Genomic DNA, 16,839 nt, shown 5'->3' on the forward strand with positions numbered 1-16,839 from the left:
ACATATAAAACATTTCAAACCATGTCTTTTGAAGTGAATACATGATTATATAATAATAATAATAATAATAATAACCCTGACATTCAGTATAGGAGAGCACATAACTGGTGCAAAACATGATTTCTACTGGGTTCAAATACGTGCACTGCATTTAAAAGTACTACACAACAACATAAGGAAAGTATCAAGTTATTACATCTTAAGTTGCATCTCCTTCATTCGCTAATACTCTCCCCCTCTCCTCCCCGCTTCCCCCTCTCTCCCTTCCTCCCTCTCTCTCTCTCTCTCTCTCTCTCTCTCTCTCTCTCTCTCTCTCTGTTTCCCCACCCTCTCTTGTTCCTGGGTTACTGGTCAACCACCACCATCAAGCAAAGAGTCAGAGTCAGCCTGCACGAAGAAAAACAAGCCAACAACAAACCATTACCTCCAATTCAAGCGAATCAACGCACAAGGAACACTGTAAGGAGCGAGGAGGCAACCGAGGAACCCAAGTTTCTTTAGGTGGGTAGGCAGGGAGCAGCAGGGAGCATGCCTGGCTGCTGCGGGGCGAGAGAAAAGGTGCGCTACCGGCTGACAGTGCTGTCAGGATTCCTGGAGAGCTTGTGTTTCTCGGGGATTGCGTATGGCTGGGCGTCACTGGTGTTTGTGCTCAAATCCGACGGCTACTTCGCTGATCGCTGCGTGAACGTAACGGGTGAGGGCCACGTTTTGAGCGCAGGTACGAGAACACAGGTGTGCATGCGGACAGATGTGTGCGCAAGCACGCGTGCAAACGTATCACATACGCACGCATCATCTTCCGTCGTTTTCAAAGCTTCCCCTCTTCTCCCTCTTTCTCTTTTGCATTACTCTCGTCCAGATTGCAGTGGCCAGGATGAGCAGCTGTCCCAGGTCATGTCCGTGGCCTCCTTCACGACCAACATTCTGCGGTTTCCTCTCGGCTGCCTCTTCGATCGTTTTGGGACCAGAGTGACCAGGCTGCTAGCTGTGTGAGTGCATGCACCACCAAAGGAATTTAACCCTCCACTCTCTTGGTCCATGTGATTAACGGGCTGAGTTCAGGATCCGCTCTAATATGTTAAAATATGGGGCGTCCGGGTAGCGTAGTGGTCCATTCCGCTGCCTACCAACACGAGGATCGAATCCCCGTGTGTACCTCCGGCTTGGTCGGGAGTCCCTACAGACACAATTAGCCGTGTCTGCGGGTGGGAAGCCGGATGTGGGTATGTGTCCTGGTCGCTGCACTAGCGCCTCCTCTGGTCGGTTGGGGCGCCTGTTCGGGGGGGGGGGGAATAGCGTGATCCTGCCAAGCGCTAGATCCTGCCAAGCGCTACGTCCCCCTGGCGAAACTCCTCACTGTGAGGTGAAAAGAAGTGGCTGGTGACTCCACGTGTATCGGAGGAGACATGTGGTAGTCTGCAGCCCTCCCCGGATCGGCAGAGGGGGTGGAGCAGCAACCGGGACGGCTCGGAAGAGTGGGGTAATTGGCCGGATACAATTGGGGTGAGAAGGAAGAAGGGAGGGGAGGTAGGGAACAAAAACAAAACGTTTTTGATGTTCAGTGAGAAACATGGAATTTCAGTATTACTGAAAGCAACAGAAATATGTTCTAAAGCCTTTTTTAAAATTCAAGAAACCACACATCTACAGTCAAGTGCAGCACGGTGTTGAATAAAATACACAAAGGCATGTTGAAATTTTAAAATGTCACATGAATGTCATCAAATTCTTGTCATCTGCTGCACATGTATTAGTCAGATGACAACTTGCATACAAATATGTGACTTCTTTTCAGAAAAGTAAAACAAAAAATAAGAGGCTTGTGTTCTCTGATTGACAGAAACTCTATACATTTTACGTTGTTTCTTTAATTTTGTAACTAATTGATATTCTAACATGAAGACTAATAGCTATATATATATATATATATATATATATATATATATATATATATATATATATATATATATATATATATATATATATTATGGTTTTCACCAGTATAGAGCAGGCTTGGCCCGACACAGGGCCTCCTCCTTCCCCACTTTGGATGGGAGAGAACATCGCCACACACTTCAGTGCAAATTCGGGCAACATTCAGCCTCGTTCATCATTTGTGCGACGTACAAATGTGTTCTTACACACCCATGGAATTTGTTTTAGCCCTCAGTATGGTCTGACAGGTAGCGCAAAGCCTGATGGTTATTTGTAATTCCTTCCCCCCTAACATCTATTGTCTACCTCTTGCAACGAGCAATCGCCCAGGCTTGCAAAGACATCACTGTTAGCCAATTGGTGCCTAAATTCAGGGGTGACCCTGGGTGTGTGAGAACAAATTTGTACGTATAAACGATTGATGAATGAGGCTCAGTGTTTCATATTGACTAAAATATCATTTCAGACCTTCTTTTTTTTGCAAATCATAACGGTGTACATGTAATTCACAAAAATGCTCCTTTATTGAGTTATTCCACTTCATGTGTATGTCTTCTTGCATTATACTGCAAGATTTCATAAAGGGTTGTGGCCTGACTTTCTCTTTCCTACAGAAAGAGGAATAAAAGGCCTCTGCCACTTGTTCATTGGTAAACGAATACTTCGATAAAGCTGATCATCAGAAGAAGGAACGTGGTCTTGATTAGTCTTCTTTCTGTTTCGTCTTCTGTGTGTAGATCTCTTTATCTAAGCGGCACGCTGTTCTTCGCCCTCTCTGGAAAAGGTAATTGCAGCGTTTCACACAGTTAGAACTGCAATGCTGACGGTCTTGTGTATCAAACATCATCAGTAACCACTCACTTGATTTGTGTTTGTCTTCTTATCTTGCTCCTTCTTTGTCCCTTGCTGCTCCATCTCTCTCTTAACTCACGCAGATCAGTCTGTGTTGCTGTTCCCTGCTTTGTCATGTGTGATTACTTCAGGAATGCTGTTCTACATAACAAACGCTCAGGTTCTTTGTGGTCCAAATCACCCATTATTGTGTGAGTGAGTGAGCACGAGAGAGAGAGAGCGCGAGAGAGCGAGAGAGAGAGAGAGAGAGAGAGAGAGAGAGAGAGAGAGAGAGAGAGAGAGAGAGAGAGAGAGAGAGAGAGAGAGAGAGAGAGAGAGAGAGAGAGAGAGAGAGAGAGGGAGAGAGTGAGTGACTCTGTAAGCAGTAAATGGACGAAAGAAATATGGAGTCACGTTAGGGAGCCACTCTTCACTTTGTCCTTTTCCGTGTGTTGAGGTGGGGAACCTATTTGATGCACACCGCTCCACCGTCATCAACATCTACACTGGAGCATTTGACTCCTCCGCTGCTGTCTTCCTCATTGTCAAGGTGTGGATCAGAAGTTGCTGTCCAAAAATCAGATCATCTGTGCTGCTCTTGTCTCCCCCCCCCCCCCGTCATATAGGTTGTATTCTGCCTTCAGACCTCCTCACAGGTGGAATGTTGAACTTCTTTTCCATGTCTGTCTCCAGCTGCTGCACGGAAGAGGGGTCTCCCTCCAGTCTTCGTTCCTGTTCCTCTCGTCATGTAGTGTCATTCAGCTTTTCCGTACCCTCTTCCTCATGCCGAGAGGACACATCCCTCACCCGCTGCCGGAGAAGTACACTTATGGGTCAGAACAAACTACATCACCCACAATGCACCTCTAAAGATAAACTTTGGCTCCTCTTGGCGTCACCAGGGAGGTAGTGGAGACAGGTCGACCTGATCACACGCCGCAGCACTTTACGGTTTCCATCTGATTCATCAGCGCTGTGTTACAGGTTGAGCTGCCCCCGCCAGGGGAGAGGAAGGGGAGAAGAGGAAGGAGAGAAGCGAGAAATGAGGGATGAGGTGACAGAGAAACATGAAACAAACGAGGTGTTGTTTGTTGAACGTATGCAAGACAAAGTGCAGCCTGAGCCCAAGCATGGAGAAGGTAGCGTTTGTGTGTGTGTGTGTGTGTGTGTGTGTGTGAGAGAGAGAGAGAGAGAGAGAGAGAGAGAGAGAGAGAGAGAGAGAGAGAGAGAGAGAGAGAAGCCCACCCCTTCTCAAATTGTCCTCGTAAAAACGTCTGCTGATGCTCCAAAAATATTTTCAGATTTCAGCACGGTGTCTGGTTATGGTCTAGCATGACAGTACTGTCCCCCCCCCCCCCCATCTGTCCCTCTCTCCAACCAGTGGATAGTTTCTGGAGCTGTGTGCTGTCCTGGTTGTTCGTGTGGCACCTGCTGTGGGTGGCCATCATTCAGTTCAGTCACATCTTCTTCCTGGCCACTGTCAACCCCCGGCTCAACCAGCTGGCCAACAGTGACCAAAACCAAGGTGATATATAACATGCCTCGTGCTCACTCAAGCGGCAGCTCGCTTTTGTTTTCCTTTTTCTTTTTGGCAGGCTAAAATAAAGAACTCATTCTTAAAGGAAGGACGCAAAAACATCTCACTTTAGAGATAAAACAGACATTTATTTGGCCAAAGATCCTGGACACTGCGTCCACCAAGAGACCTTCATCATGTTGGGCTTCAACTCTTGAAAGAATGACTGCAGACTTGAATAGCTTTGCCTTTCCAAACACATCACATCTGCAAAAACCAAAAACAAACAAACAAACCCAGCGTGAATGTTACTACCCCCATTGTTCAGACAGAGAGAATCTGACCTTGTGATGCGCGGGTCGATCCACAATCCGCGGGTCGGACGGGTTCGGGTAAGCTTACTGGAAAATATCAAGGGCTCCGGCGGGTGGGTCAAAAAGTGACAAAGCAGCGCTCCGAGGAAGTTATAAATAACTTCTGTTCTCCTCTGTCTGTCTGTCGCTGTCTCTCGCTCTGTCTCTCTCTCCCTCTCTCTCTCCCTCTCTCTCTCAAACGCACGCACGCACACACGCGTACGCACGGGCGCGCGCGCACACACAAGCAGCTTTATCATCAATTTGCGATCGTGCTTTGGTCAGTGCACGTGTTTTAGAGTGTTGAGGCTTCACCTATCCGTAGCTTTTGTTTCAGGTAGAAGAGGCGTGTGGGGCGTGCGTGCGTGTGCGTGCGCGTGCGCGTGCGTGTTTTTATGTGGCTATGTGCAAGTGTGTCTTGCTCGTGCCCAGGACAAGATGACCTCCAAAGGCCCCCGCGGTCCCGACTGCACATGGATCGCTGACTGGCCATAACGCGCGCACACAACACTTGTTCCGTCTGTGCACAGCGAGAGCTCTCCTCTCCCACACACCATTTAATCCAAATATAGGCTAATTAAAACGGTAGCCCCAACACCAACATTCAGTCATATTAGAGACATGCTATCATTCCCAACTTTAGTATTTTGACGTTGTCCATGGGAAATTCATAACAAACTCGTTATTTAATGATCTGAACATACGATATATCAGATTTATATGGGGGGGGGGGTCCAAACGTTGGCGGTGTGCATGGAAACCTCTTTTCTAGTCTGGTCCTCAATCCCGACTGGGCTCGCGCGGGTCCCCCTGTTCCGGCGTCGGTTGTCGTGCACTCTGAGGGCTGCGGGAGCGGCGCCGGCTGCGGGAGCCATCGGAGTTGGACCCTCCTTTGACCCAGAGCCCAGGACAACTGACCCGGTGTCCCCCCCCCCCCCATCAGCGGCCCTGTATGTACCGCTATCCATACGCTGGATTAATGATGCTGTTGCGTCTGTTAGCTGTGTGAACACGTTGCCACTGTGACAGGCTATGTGATGCTGCTAATGTTCGTCTTGGAGCTTGTAACATTACCTCTGATGACGTATAACGGTTGTATGATTTAACTGTGGTGCATTCAGGAAAGTATATGGCCTACTTTGGGTGTTTCAGAACCTATTATGTATGAGCGGTTTTGGACAGGCTGGGTCCACCTGATTTTTTTCTGTTCCCACCCACACTGCGATTTCTTCCTACGCTACAGCTCTGAAGTTGAGAACATTTCCTCAACTTCTGGGCTTGATTTGTGTGTGTGTGTGTATGTGTGTGTGTGTGTGGGGGGGGGGGGTTGAGGTGCCATCTTCAGGCTGGATAATGTCAGCAATGAGCTGAAAGTGAGGGTAAAGCCTTCTTTAGTTCAAAAAAGCTGGATACCACTTTACAACAAGACTAGGGTTTATGAATTATTTATAATTAGTTTATTAGTTAAGTTGTGAACACTTTATAAATCATTAATAAGCTGTCATGACGTATTATATAAAAAGCGCAACCATGACCTTGCGCTTGCCAAATAGTGAGCCCAAATTTAAATGTACTGTTAAGCCTCTGATCTCATTTGGGTACTTAGCTAGCAACTAGCAAGATCTGAGATTTAACAGAATAGTAAAGTCGAGTCAATTTTATTCGTATAGCCTATTATCACAAAATTCAAATTTGCCTCAGTGGGCTTTACAGCAACGCAACATCCTGTCCTTAGACCCTCGCATCGGATAAGGAACAAAACTCTAAAAAACCCTTTAACTGGGAGAAAAAATGGGAAGAAAGCTCAGGCAGAGCAACAGAGGAGGGATCTCTCTCCCAAGACGGACAACGTGTAATGGATGTTGTGTTTACGCAATTTACCCAATACAACATTGAAAGAGGATAACTAAATTATAATGGAATTATAAGGTATATGAAGAATATGATGACGACGCCGTCAAGCAGTGTCAAGACGCCACCGGAACAGCCCAGGACCTGAGCCACGCTACCACCATCACCTTCTTCTTCTTCTTCTTCCAGCATGTTCCCTGTTTTTCAGGGGTCGCCACAGGGGATTTAATAGTTTCTGTCAGTACCATGTGAAGGCACAGCACCAATGGCGGTTGTTGTTGTTAACCCGGGCCTCGACCGACCCGGTATGGTCTTGTCAATCCGCATACTGATTTGGCAAAATGTTACGTCGGATGCCCTACCTGACACAACCGCAACCCTATGGACGGAGGCACAGGTAAAGTGCTGGATGTCATTCCAGTATTCATGGACTAGTGCCCATGCCTGTCGCCTATGCGACCACCATCATCAAGTAGGGGGAAAAAACACATTAGTCACATGTCTGAGTAAGAGAAGGATATAACATTGAAACAGGATAATAAAATTAATGTGATGAGGGAGAGGCCAAGCAGTTTTGTTTTTTGTTTTTGTTTTTGTTTTTTAATTACGACCTGACTCAGCAGCTTACTGCTCATACTGCTGATGACTCTTTGGTAGGAACACGCAGTGGTCACTACTACCATGCTGTGTCTGGGTGATGTGCTCAAGAACGATACTGATATCTATCCTCTCTTCTCACTTCTCCTCTCCTCTATATTTCCATCGTCCCTCAATCTTCACCCCTCCTCTTACACCCTCACGCCATCTGCCCGTTCCCTAGTGAGTCTGTACACCAATGCGTTTGCCATAACACAGGCATGCGGAGTTCTTTTTGCCCCCTGCAACGGCCTCATCCTGGACAGACACAAAAAGAGGAATCTCGCTCCAGGTGAGTGTTGCAAAACGTTTCTTTATCTCTGCCATAAAGCTGTCGTTTTACTGCTAAACCATAAGGTCAAAATCAACTTCACACAAAACTTGGAATGCTGCACTCTTGAAGTTCAAGTCAAACTTTATTGTCATGTGTATTAGAATACAATGAAATTCTCGTGCTCTGTCTCTCTCTGCCTTATGCAGACCTATATAGACTATGTACACAATGAATTCATGCATTATATACATAACATACAGTACATGATAACAATGCAAGGTGCATATGGGTTTATCAGCTGTTCAACGACCTGATGATGCACCCATTTGCACCATACATTGTTCTTTCTATCAGAATCAGAATCAGTATCAGAAACGCTTTATTTGTGTGGTGTTCTCAACACAGGATAGATTTACAATCTTGATTGGGTCATGCTTTCCAAACTGTTCATGGTTGGTGCCCTCGTCGTGGGCGGACGGTATTGGTTATGCTGTACCAAAGTTCTGTAAGCCAAGAAATGCACCTTACGTGAGAAGCAGTCGAGAGAGGGCTGGCAAAACTGGAAGCAGAGGGAGTAATTTCACCTATTAACTACAGCGAATGGGCTGCTCCCATAGTGTGCATACAAAAAAAGATGACAGTGTAAGAATATGTGGCGACCATAGCCGCGGGAAAGTATTTTGAGCAGGGGGGGCTGAGAAAAAATGGGGGGGGTCGAGTTTTGTCAGGATTGACGTTATGACTGTGCATAGCCTAGATGCTTAAGTAAAACATGAAAAATGACTAGAATGCAAGATTAGTTGCTGCTGAGGGACAAATAGACTCTTCTCTCTCTCTCTCTCTCTCTCTCTCTCTCTCTCTCTCTCTCTCTCTCTCTCTCTCTCTCTCTCTCTCTCTCTCTCTCTCTCTCTCTCACACACACACACACACACACACACACACACACACACACACACACACACACACACACACACACACACACATACGCATGGTGGTGCCAGGCCTAACGTTACGGGCGCCGCTTTTCTATGCGGAGTGCATGACACATAAAAGCACATCACCACACAAATGTAGACTGCTCGGCGGCAGCATAAAAAACAAACAAACACATAAACACATGTAATATGTATGCCTATAGCCAAAGCACAATCTCCAAAAAACTGCAGGCTGCATGGAGGCAGCATATAGCCTAAAAATCAACCTATAATAAAACATGGGCCTATCAGCCACAAGGCAATAGAAGTACCAAGGCATTTGTTCACTGCTTATGGGTTACCAAAAGAAGTAGACAATGGACCTCAGATTGTATTAGAAGAATTTGGGTAATTTCTAACCAAAAATGGAGTGAAACATGTCAAATTGCCTGCTTACCATCCTGCAAGTAATGGTCTAGCTGAAAGATTAGTGCAAAATCTCAAGAAATCACGAGCCAAGAATCGAGCCATTGGTAATATGACGCTTGGACACTGTGTGGCAAATGTTCTGATTGGTTACAGAAACACACCCTGTACTAAGACAGGAAAGACCCCAGCTGAGCTATTTCTAAGAAGACAGGTGTGAACCAGGTTGTCACTTATCAAACCTCGGTTCTCGCAGTGAATGCAAACTGAAACAGACCAAAATCGTCCTCATGTCAGGTCTTTGAAGGGAAAGGAACTTGTGTGAAAAGACATGTAAATCAACTGCTGAGTACCAAGGGAAATCAAACTGGGTTGACACAGGGAGAGGACTCTCCTAGTGTAGAAACATGTTGGGACTATGAGTGGAGTGCAGACAATGAGATGGAACAATGTGCCACATACTGTGGAGGCAAAATCAAGAGGCCCGCCACCACAGGTTGTTGAACTGAGCACTCGTCCAGTGAGAAAAAGACGTCCTCCTGAAAAGACTGAATTTGTAAGTGTGAGATGCAGATGGCTGATTGTAAAAAAAACAAACAAAAAACATGGAAGTATGGATTTACAGGGGAGGAACTGTGGTGTTCTCAACACAGGATGGATTTACAATCTTGATTGGTTGATGTTTTCCAAGATGTTCATGATTGGTGACGTCAGCATGGACGGGCGGTTGGTTATTGGTTATGCTAGTTGCATAAAAGAGAGAGCTTTGGGGTGTGGCTCTGGTTTTCAGAGACTATGGCCAGTGTTAATGGGGGTTAATGTTAAATAAAAGACAACATTTTATTTGGTGAACGTGCCAAGTGTAATTTCCTCTTTACTTAACATTTTCGGGAGACATGTATGGTGTAAATATACAACAATTTGTCATTTCCTTTCATGCACTTGCGTACATGAAATGAAATGAAACGTCATTTCCCCTTGCCCACAGCAGTGCGACACAGAGACAAAAACACATATCCAGAAAGTACAAGAACACATATATCCAAACTAACACATATCTACTACTACTTTCGGCTGCTCCCACTAGGGGTCGCCACAGCGGATCATCCATTTCCATTTCTTCCTGTCTTCTGCGTCTTCCTCTGTCACACCAGCCACCTGCATGTCTTCCCTCACCACATCCATAAACCTCCTCTTTGGCCTTCCTCTTCTCCTCTTCCCTGGCAGCTCCATATTCAGCATCCTTCTCCCAATATACCCAGCATCTCTCCTCCACACATGTCCAAGCCATCTCAATCTTGCCTCTCTTGCTTTGTCTCCAAACTGTCCAACCTGAGCGGTCCCTCTAATATAATCGTTCCTAATCCTGTCCTTCTTCGTTACTCCCAGTGAAAATCTTAGCATCTTCAACTCTGCCACCTCCAGCTCCGCCTCCTGTCTTTTCGTCAGTGCCACTGTCTCCAAACCATATAACATAGCTGGTCTCACAACCATCTTGTAAACTTTCCCTTTAACTGTTGCTGGTACCCTTCTGTCGCAAATCACTCCTGACACACTTCTCCACCCACTCCAACCTGCCTGCACTCTCTTTTTCACCTCTCTACTGCACTCCCCGTTACTTTGGACAGTTCACCCCAAGTATTTAAACTCAAATGCCTTTGTCACCTCCACTCCTTGCATCCTGACCATTCCACTGTCCTCCCTCTCATTCACGCATAGGTATTCCGTCTTGCTCCTACTGACTTTCATTCCTCTTCTCTCCAGTGCATAGCTCCACCTCTCCAGGCTCTCCTCAACCTGCACCCTACTCTCGCTACAGATCACAATGTCATCCGCAAACATCATCGTCCACGGAGACTCCTGCCTGATCTTGTCCGTCAACCTGTCCATCACCATTGCAAACAAGAAAGGGCTCAGAGCCGATCCTTGATGTAATCCCACCTCCACCTTGAACCCATCTGTCATTCCAACCGCACACCTCTACATTGTCACACTTCCCTCATACGTATCCTGCACCACTCCTACATACTTCTCTGCAACTCCTGACTTCCTCATACAATACCACACCTCCTCTCTTGGCACTCTGTCATAAGCTTTCTCTAAATCTACAAAGACATAATGCAACTCTTTCTGGCCTTCTCTATACTTCTCAATCAACATTCTCAAAGCAAACATTGCATCTGTGGTGCTCTTTCGTGGCATGAACCCATACTGCTGCTCGCTGATCATCACCTCTCCTCTTAACCTAGCTTCTATTACTCTTTCCCAAATCTTCATGCTGTGGCTGATCAACTTTATACCTCTGTAGTTGTTACAGTTCTGCACATCGCCCTTGTTCTTGAAAATCGGTACCAGTATGCTTCTTCTCCACTCCTCAGGCATCCTCTCACTTTCCAGGATTGTGTTAAACAATCTAGTTAAAAACTCCACTGCCATCTCTCCTAAACATCTCCATGCCTCCACAGGTATGTCATCAGGACCAACTGCCTTTCCACTCTTCATCCTCTTCATAGCTGCCCTCACTTCCTCCTTGCTAATCCGCTGAACTTCCTGATTCACTATCCCTACATCATCCAACCTTCTCTCTCTCATTTTCTTCATTCATCAGCCCCTCAAAGTATTCCTTCCACCTTCTTAGCACACTCTCCTCGCTTGTCAGCACATTTCCATCTCTATCCTTGATCGCCCTAACTTGCTGCACATCCTTTGCAGCTTGGTCCCTCTGTCTAGCCAATCGGTACAAGTCCTTTTCTCCTTCCTTAGTGTCTAATCTGTCATACAACTCACCATACGCCTTTTCCTTTGCCTTTGCCACCTCTCTCGTTGCTTTACGCTGCATCTCCTTGTACTCCTGTCTACTTTCTTCATCTCTCTTACTATCCCACTTCTTCTTTGCCAACCTTTTCCTCTGTATAATTTGCTGTACTTCCTCATTCCACCACCAAGTCTCCTTGTCTTCCTTCCTCTGTCCTGATGACACACCAAGTACCTTCCTAGCTGTCTCCCTCACTATTTCTGCAGTGATTGTCCAGCCATCTGGCAACTCTTCACTACCACCCAGTGCCTGTCTTAACTCCTGCCTGAACTCCACACAACAGTCTTCCTTCTTCAACTTCCACCATTTGATCTTCGGCTGTGTCTTCACTCGCTTCCTCTTCTTGGTCTCCAAAGTCATCCTACAGACCACCATCCGATGCTGCCTAGCTACGTTCTCCCCTGTCACCACCTTGCAGTCTCCAATCCCTTTTAGATGGCGCCTTCTACATAAGATATAGTCCACCTGTGTGCACTTTCCTCCACTCTTGTATGTCACCCTGTGTTCCTCCCTCTTCTTTAAATATGTATTCACCACAGCCATTTCCATCCTTTTCGCAAAATCAACCACCATCTGTCCTTCCACATTTCTCTTCTTGACTCCATACCTTCCCATCACCTCCTCATCACCTCTGTTCCCTTCACCAACATGGCCATTGAAGTCCGCTCCAAACACCACTCTGTCCTCCTTGGGTACCCTCTCCACCATGTCGTCCAACTCACTCCCGAATTCTTCTTTCTCTTCCATTTCACACCCAACTTGCGGGGCATATGCGCTGATAACATTCAGCAATAAACCTTCAATTTCCAGCTTCATACTCATCACTCTGTCTGACACTCTCTTCACCTCCAGCACGCTCTTGACATACTCTTCCTTCAGAATTACCCCTACCCCATTACTCCTCCCATTCACACCATGGTAGAAGAGTTTGAACCCACCTCCGATACTCCTGGCCTTACTCCCCTTCCACCTGGTCTCTTGCACACACAGTATGTCTACCTTCTTCTTTCCATCATGTCAGCCAGCTCTCTTCCTTTACCAGTCATAGTGCCAACATTCAAAGTTCCAACTCTCACCTCCACATGCCTACCCTTCCTCCTCTCTAGCTGCCTCTGGACATGCTTTCGCCCTCTCCTTCTCCTTCGCCCAACAGTAGCATAGTTTCCACCGACACCCTGCTGGTTACAGTACCGGTGGCGGTCGTTGGTAACCCGGGCCTCGGCCGATCCGGTATGTAAGTCTTATTTATGATCCGCATATTTGATTTGGCAAAGATTTTACGCCAGATGCCCTTCCTGACACAACCCTCCCCATTTGTCCGGGCTTGGGACCGGCACTAAGGATGCACTGGCTTGTGCATCCTCAGTGGCTGGGTTCCAAACTAACACATATATCTAAACTAAAAAAAAAATTTTTTTTAAATCACTGTCCAGGAGAATGAATGCCAGTTAGGATGACTGTCGGAACTGCCGATCTGCGTGGGCTAGCTGTTAGCTTAGCCCATGCAGTTAGTTCTGCATCCTGTCAGACTGCCCTCGGTGTTTCCTCTTCGGGTGCAGCTCCGGTCAGGGCTGTGGTCCTTGGGCCCACAGGACAGACCAAGCTCCCTCAGCTGATTCAACACTAGCTCTCCCAGCCAGACACCTTCAGCACACCTCCCGCACTCTACACGACAACACTAAAAACACAGTCAAGGCAAGGTGAGGCCGCTGCCAGACTGCCCTCGGTGTTATCGGAACTGCTGGTCTACATGGGCTAGCGGTTAGCTTAGCCTGCCCTGCTTTCACATCCTGTCAGACCGCCTCAGTGTTACCTCTTCAGGCGCAGGACTGTGGTCCCTGGGCCCACAGGATGTAGCAGACCAAGCTCTCCCAGCCATTAAATGAAGATAAACTTAGACACTGACGTGACACTGCATGGACGGTACTGGCTGAGGCTGCCGCAAACGTGAATTTGCACCGCCACCTTCTGACACCGGTACTGGGCTGAGGCCGCTGCAAATGTGAATTTGCGCCGCCATCTTCCCAAACCGGAAGCGGAAGTATTATCATGTATTGTATGTTGTGTATATAATGGATGATTCATTGTGTACATAGTCGATGTAGGTCTGTAGTGTTGTCTTTCTGATGACAAGCAGAAATGCTCATCCTAAGAAGAATGCATAAAATGAAATAAATCTAGAAATGAAAGTAATCTGGTTTATCTCGGTAACGTGTATCAGTTTTACAACGACATTACAATTTTGTTGCATTTCTGTTAATGTCATATTAGTGTTTATAATTTGGTCATCATCATCATCATCACCTGCCTCTTTTTCCCTCTCCTTTCTGTCTCCCTCTCCTCTTATCTCAGGAGAGACAAGGCAGGAGGCAGATTTTTCCTCCTTCTCTCTTTCCCTCTTCCTCACCGCCCTTCAGTGTTTCCTGTTCTGTGTGTTTTTCTCTGCCCCTCTCCTCCCTCTGCAGTACATCACCTTCACCCTGCAGGTCATCAACAGCTCCTTTATGTATGGAGGACACCAGACCTTTATCAGCACCGTGTACGTCCACAGTGTGCATGTGTGTGTGTATGTGTGTGTGTGTGTGTGTGAGAGAGAGAGAGAGAGAGAGAGAGGAGAGAGAGAGGGAGAGAGAGAGGGAGAGAGGAGGGGAGAGAGAGAGAGAGAGAGAGAGAGAGAGAGAGAGAGAGAGAGAGAGAGAGAGAGAGAGAGAGAGAGAGAGAGAGAGAGAGAGAGAGAGAGAGAAAGAAGAGAGAGAAACTGCTTTTAAATTACATCAAAACTAATCCAGCAGTGATTATGGATCCCTTCTCTACTCTCACCTTTTTGCTGCCTGCCACTGGTTATCTCTTCCCCTCCCCTTTATAATCCAGCCATTTCCTCCCTAAATATCCTCCTTCTTGCTCACCATCCCCTTCCCTCGCTTCCCTCTTCTTTCATCTCATCCCATCTTCCGCTTCCGGTGTGGGAAGAGGGTGGCGCAAATTCACATTTGCAGCGGCCTCACCCAGTACCAGTGTGGGAAGATGGCAGCACGAATTCACGTTTGTGGTGGGCTCACCCAGTACCATCCATGCAGTGTCTTTGTCCACGTCTATGTCTGAGTTTGTCTTCATTTGATGGCTGGGAGTGCTGGCGCTGGATTGGCTGGGAGAGCTTGGTCTGCTGCGTCCTGTGGGCCCAGGGACCACGGCCCTGCCCGGCGCTATGCCCGAAGAGGAAACACTTAGGGCGATCTGACAGGACACAGAAGCGGGGCAGGCTAAGCTAACTGCTAGCCCATGCAGACCGGCAGTTCCGGCAGTCATCCTGGCTGGCGTTCATTCTCCGGGACAGTGATTTTTTTTTTTTTAGATATATGTGTTACTTTGGATATATTTATATCCAAAGTAACAACTTATAGTTCTTGTAGTTTTTAGATATGCGTTTTTGTCTTTGTGTTGCACTGCTGTGGGCTGGGGGAAATTATGTTTTCTTTCATTTCATGTGCGCAAGTGCATGAAGTGTTTCTGATTCTGAGTCATCTGCGTCCTCACCCTTCGCCTGTCCCCCATTTCCTTAGCTTTCCCTCTTCTTGTGTATGAATGTAAAGCCCTCTGAGACTGCAGCTGAGTTTTAGGGATATACAACTTACTCTCTGCTGACCACTGACCTCTCCCCCTTCGCTCTCTTTTAGCTTCCCAGTGTGTCACTTTGGAAAGCTGACGGGTCTGACGATGACCATGTCAGCTATGACACTGCTCCTTCAGTTCCCGGTGCTTCATGTCATTCAGCACCAGCTCCAGGGTGATCCTCTCTATGTAAGTGGCCATCGTAGTGGCCCGGAGCCATGACACTGCACTAGTAACTCTGGCTAAATTAGCCTTACCACCGGTTAACCTCTGGTGAGCATTGTTTGCATGAGAAGGCCACTGGGTCCATGTTGCAGACCTGAACCCATTTTGTCCTCTGGTCCCCTTTTGGCTGGACTGCAACACCGGGGTCAGCCCTACACATGTCTGTAACTGAGTGACTGAGTGAGTGATGGTCGGTCCCATTGGTCGGGCGGCCGGATTGGAGTTTCCCCATTGACCGTGGCTCTTTCAAAACAAATCAGCCCAAACAGTTTTCTATTGTGTCATCATGTGTTGATAGAACTGATGTCAAAACAGCTGCTTTCTAAACGTAATCACACTAAAACAGCTGTTTAATAAATGTATTTGTGGTCCAGCCATATACTAGGTTTTAATCTAGTCTTGTTTTCCTGTTTACTCTCTCTGTTCTCTCTCTCTTTCTCTTTTTATTCATCTCTTTCTGTCTTTATCTCTCAGGTAAATGTGAGCGTAGCTTTGCTGTCTCTGTTCACCTTCATCCACCCAGTCCATGTCCATCTATGGAGCAGGAAATTGGGAAACCAGAGAAGAGCTAAAGAGGAAGTGGAAGGGAAATGAATGAAGCTAAATTGAATTGATGCAATGGAAACAAATTAGTGAAAGTGAATTGTTGTTGAGGAGTACTAGAGAGGTTAGGAAAGAAGAGAAGAAAATGAAAAGAGAGAAGAAGAGAGGAGGGAAACGCAGATAAGAAGTGCGAGGAGGAGAGAGATTGTATCCAAAGGAGTTGAATCAATTGCGACTGGACTTGGTATATATCCGTGAAGACGTTTTGCCTCTCATCCAAGAGGCTTCCTCAGTTCGTGCCTTTCTGACTAGACCAAGCTAGTCCGACTAGCTTGTCCAGACTAGCTTGGTCTAGTCAGAAAGGCACGAACTGAGGAAGCCTCTTGGATGAGAGGCAAAACGTCTTCACGGATATATACCAAGTCCAGTTGCACTTGATTCAACTCCTTTGGATAACCATGACCTGGATGAATGAGAACATTCCCAGACAAGAGAGATTGTAGTTATTGCCTTATTTTTAACAGATAAAATCTGGCAAAACATTAACAAGCCTGACAATCTGTCGGCATTTTCCCTGGCAGGCATAGTCTAAAGTTTACAAAACCACCCTGCCATGAGGGTCACAGCAGTTCAATATAATTTCTTTTGTCACATACACACACACGAGCCAGTATGAAGTTACACTATGGATGTCTGAGTAGGTTAATTATACACAGGCATTCTAGATGAACTACTGCTGCTTCCATCTACCTCCAAACCAATGCACAAACTATGCATTTTGTCCCGGTTTGCAATGAGAAAATTGTTCTTTTCACTGTTACTAACCTATGTCCGCTGAACTGTGTCCATAACTGGTTTTGTTTGAGCCGTTACATTTCACTCTGTACTGTCCTGTACTGTGGAGAAATTAG

General features: G+C 46.6%; 1 protein-coding gene across 1 annotated transcript; it reads left to right on the forward strand.

Annotated features, from left to right (window-relative positions):
• The first annotated feature begins 516 nt into the window (after positions 1 to 516).
• Positions 517 to 16,115, forward strand: slc43a3a (solute carrier family 43 member 3a). Its single transcript, XM_056280533.1, has 12 exons — positions 517 to 718; positions 860 to 989; positions 2,673 to 2,719; positions 2,871 to 2,947; positions 3,224 to 3,316; positions 3,460 to 3,599; positions 3,751 to 3,905; positions 4,148 to 4,291; positions 7,307 to 7,414; positions 13,904 to 14,090; positions 15,226 to 15,349; positions 15,860 to 16,115. The coding sequence occupies exons 1-12, from the start codon at positions 529 to 531 to the stop codon at positions 15,977 to 15,979; spliced, it is 1,515 nt and encodes a 504-aa protein (XP_056136508.1). The 5' UTR covers positions 517 to 528; the 3' UTR covers positions 15,980 to 16,115.
• The last annotated feature ends 724 nt before the right edge of the window (positions 16,116 to 16,839 follow it).

Source organism: Lampris incognitus, chromosome 5 (assembly GCF_029633865.1).
Source record: "Lampris incognitus isolate fLamInc1 chromosome 5, fLamInc1.hap2, whole genome shotgun sequence".
NCBI classification, from domain to species: Eukaryota; Metazoa; Chordata; class Actinopteri; order Lampriformes; family Lampridae; genus Lampris; species Lampris incognitus.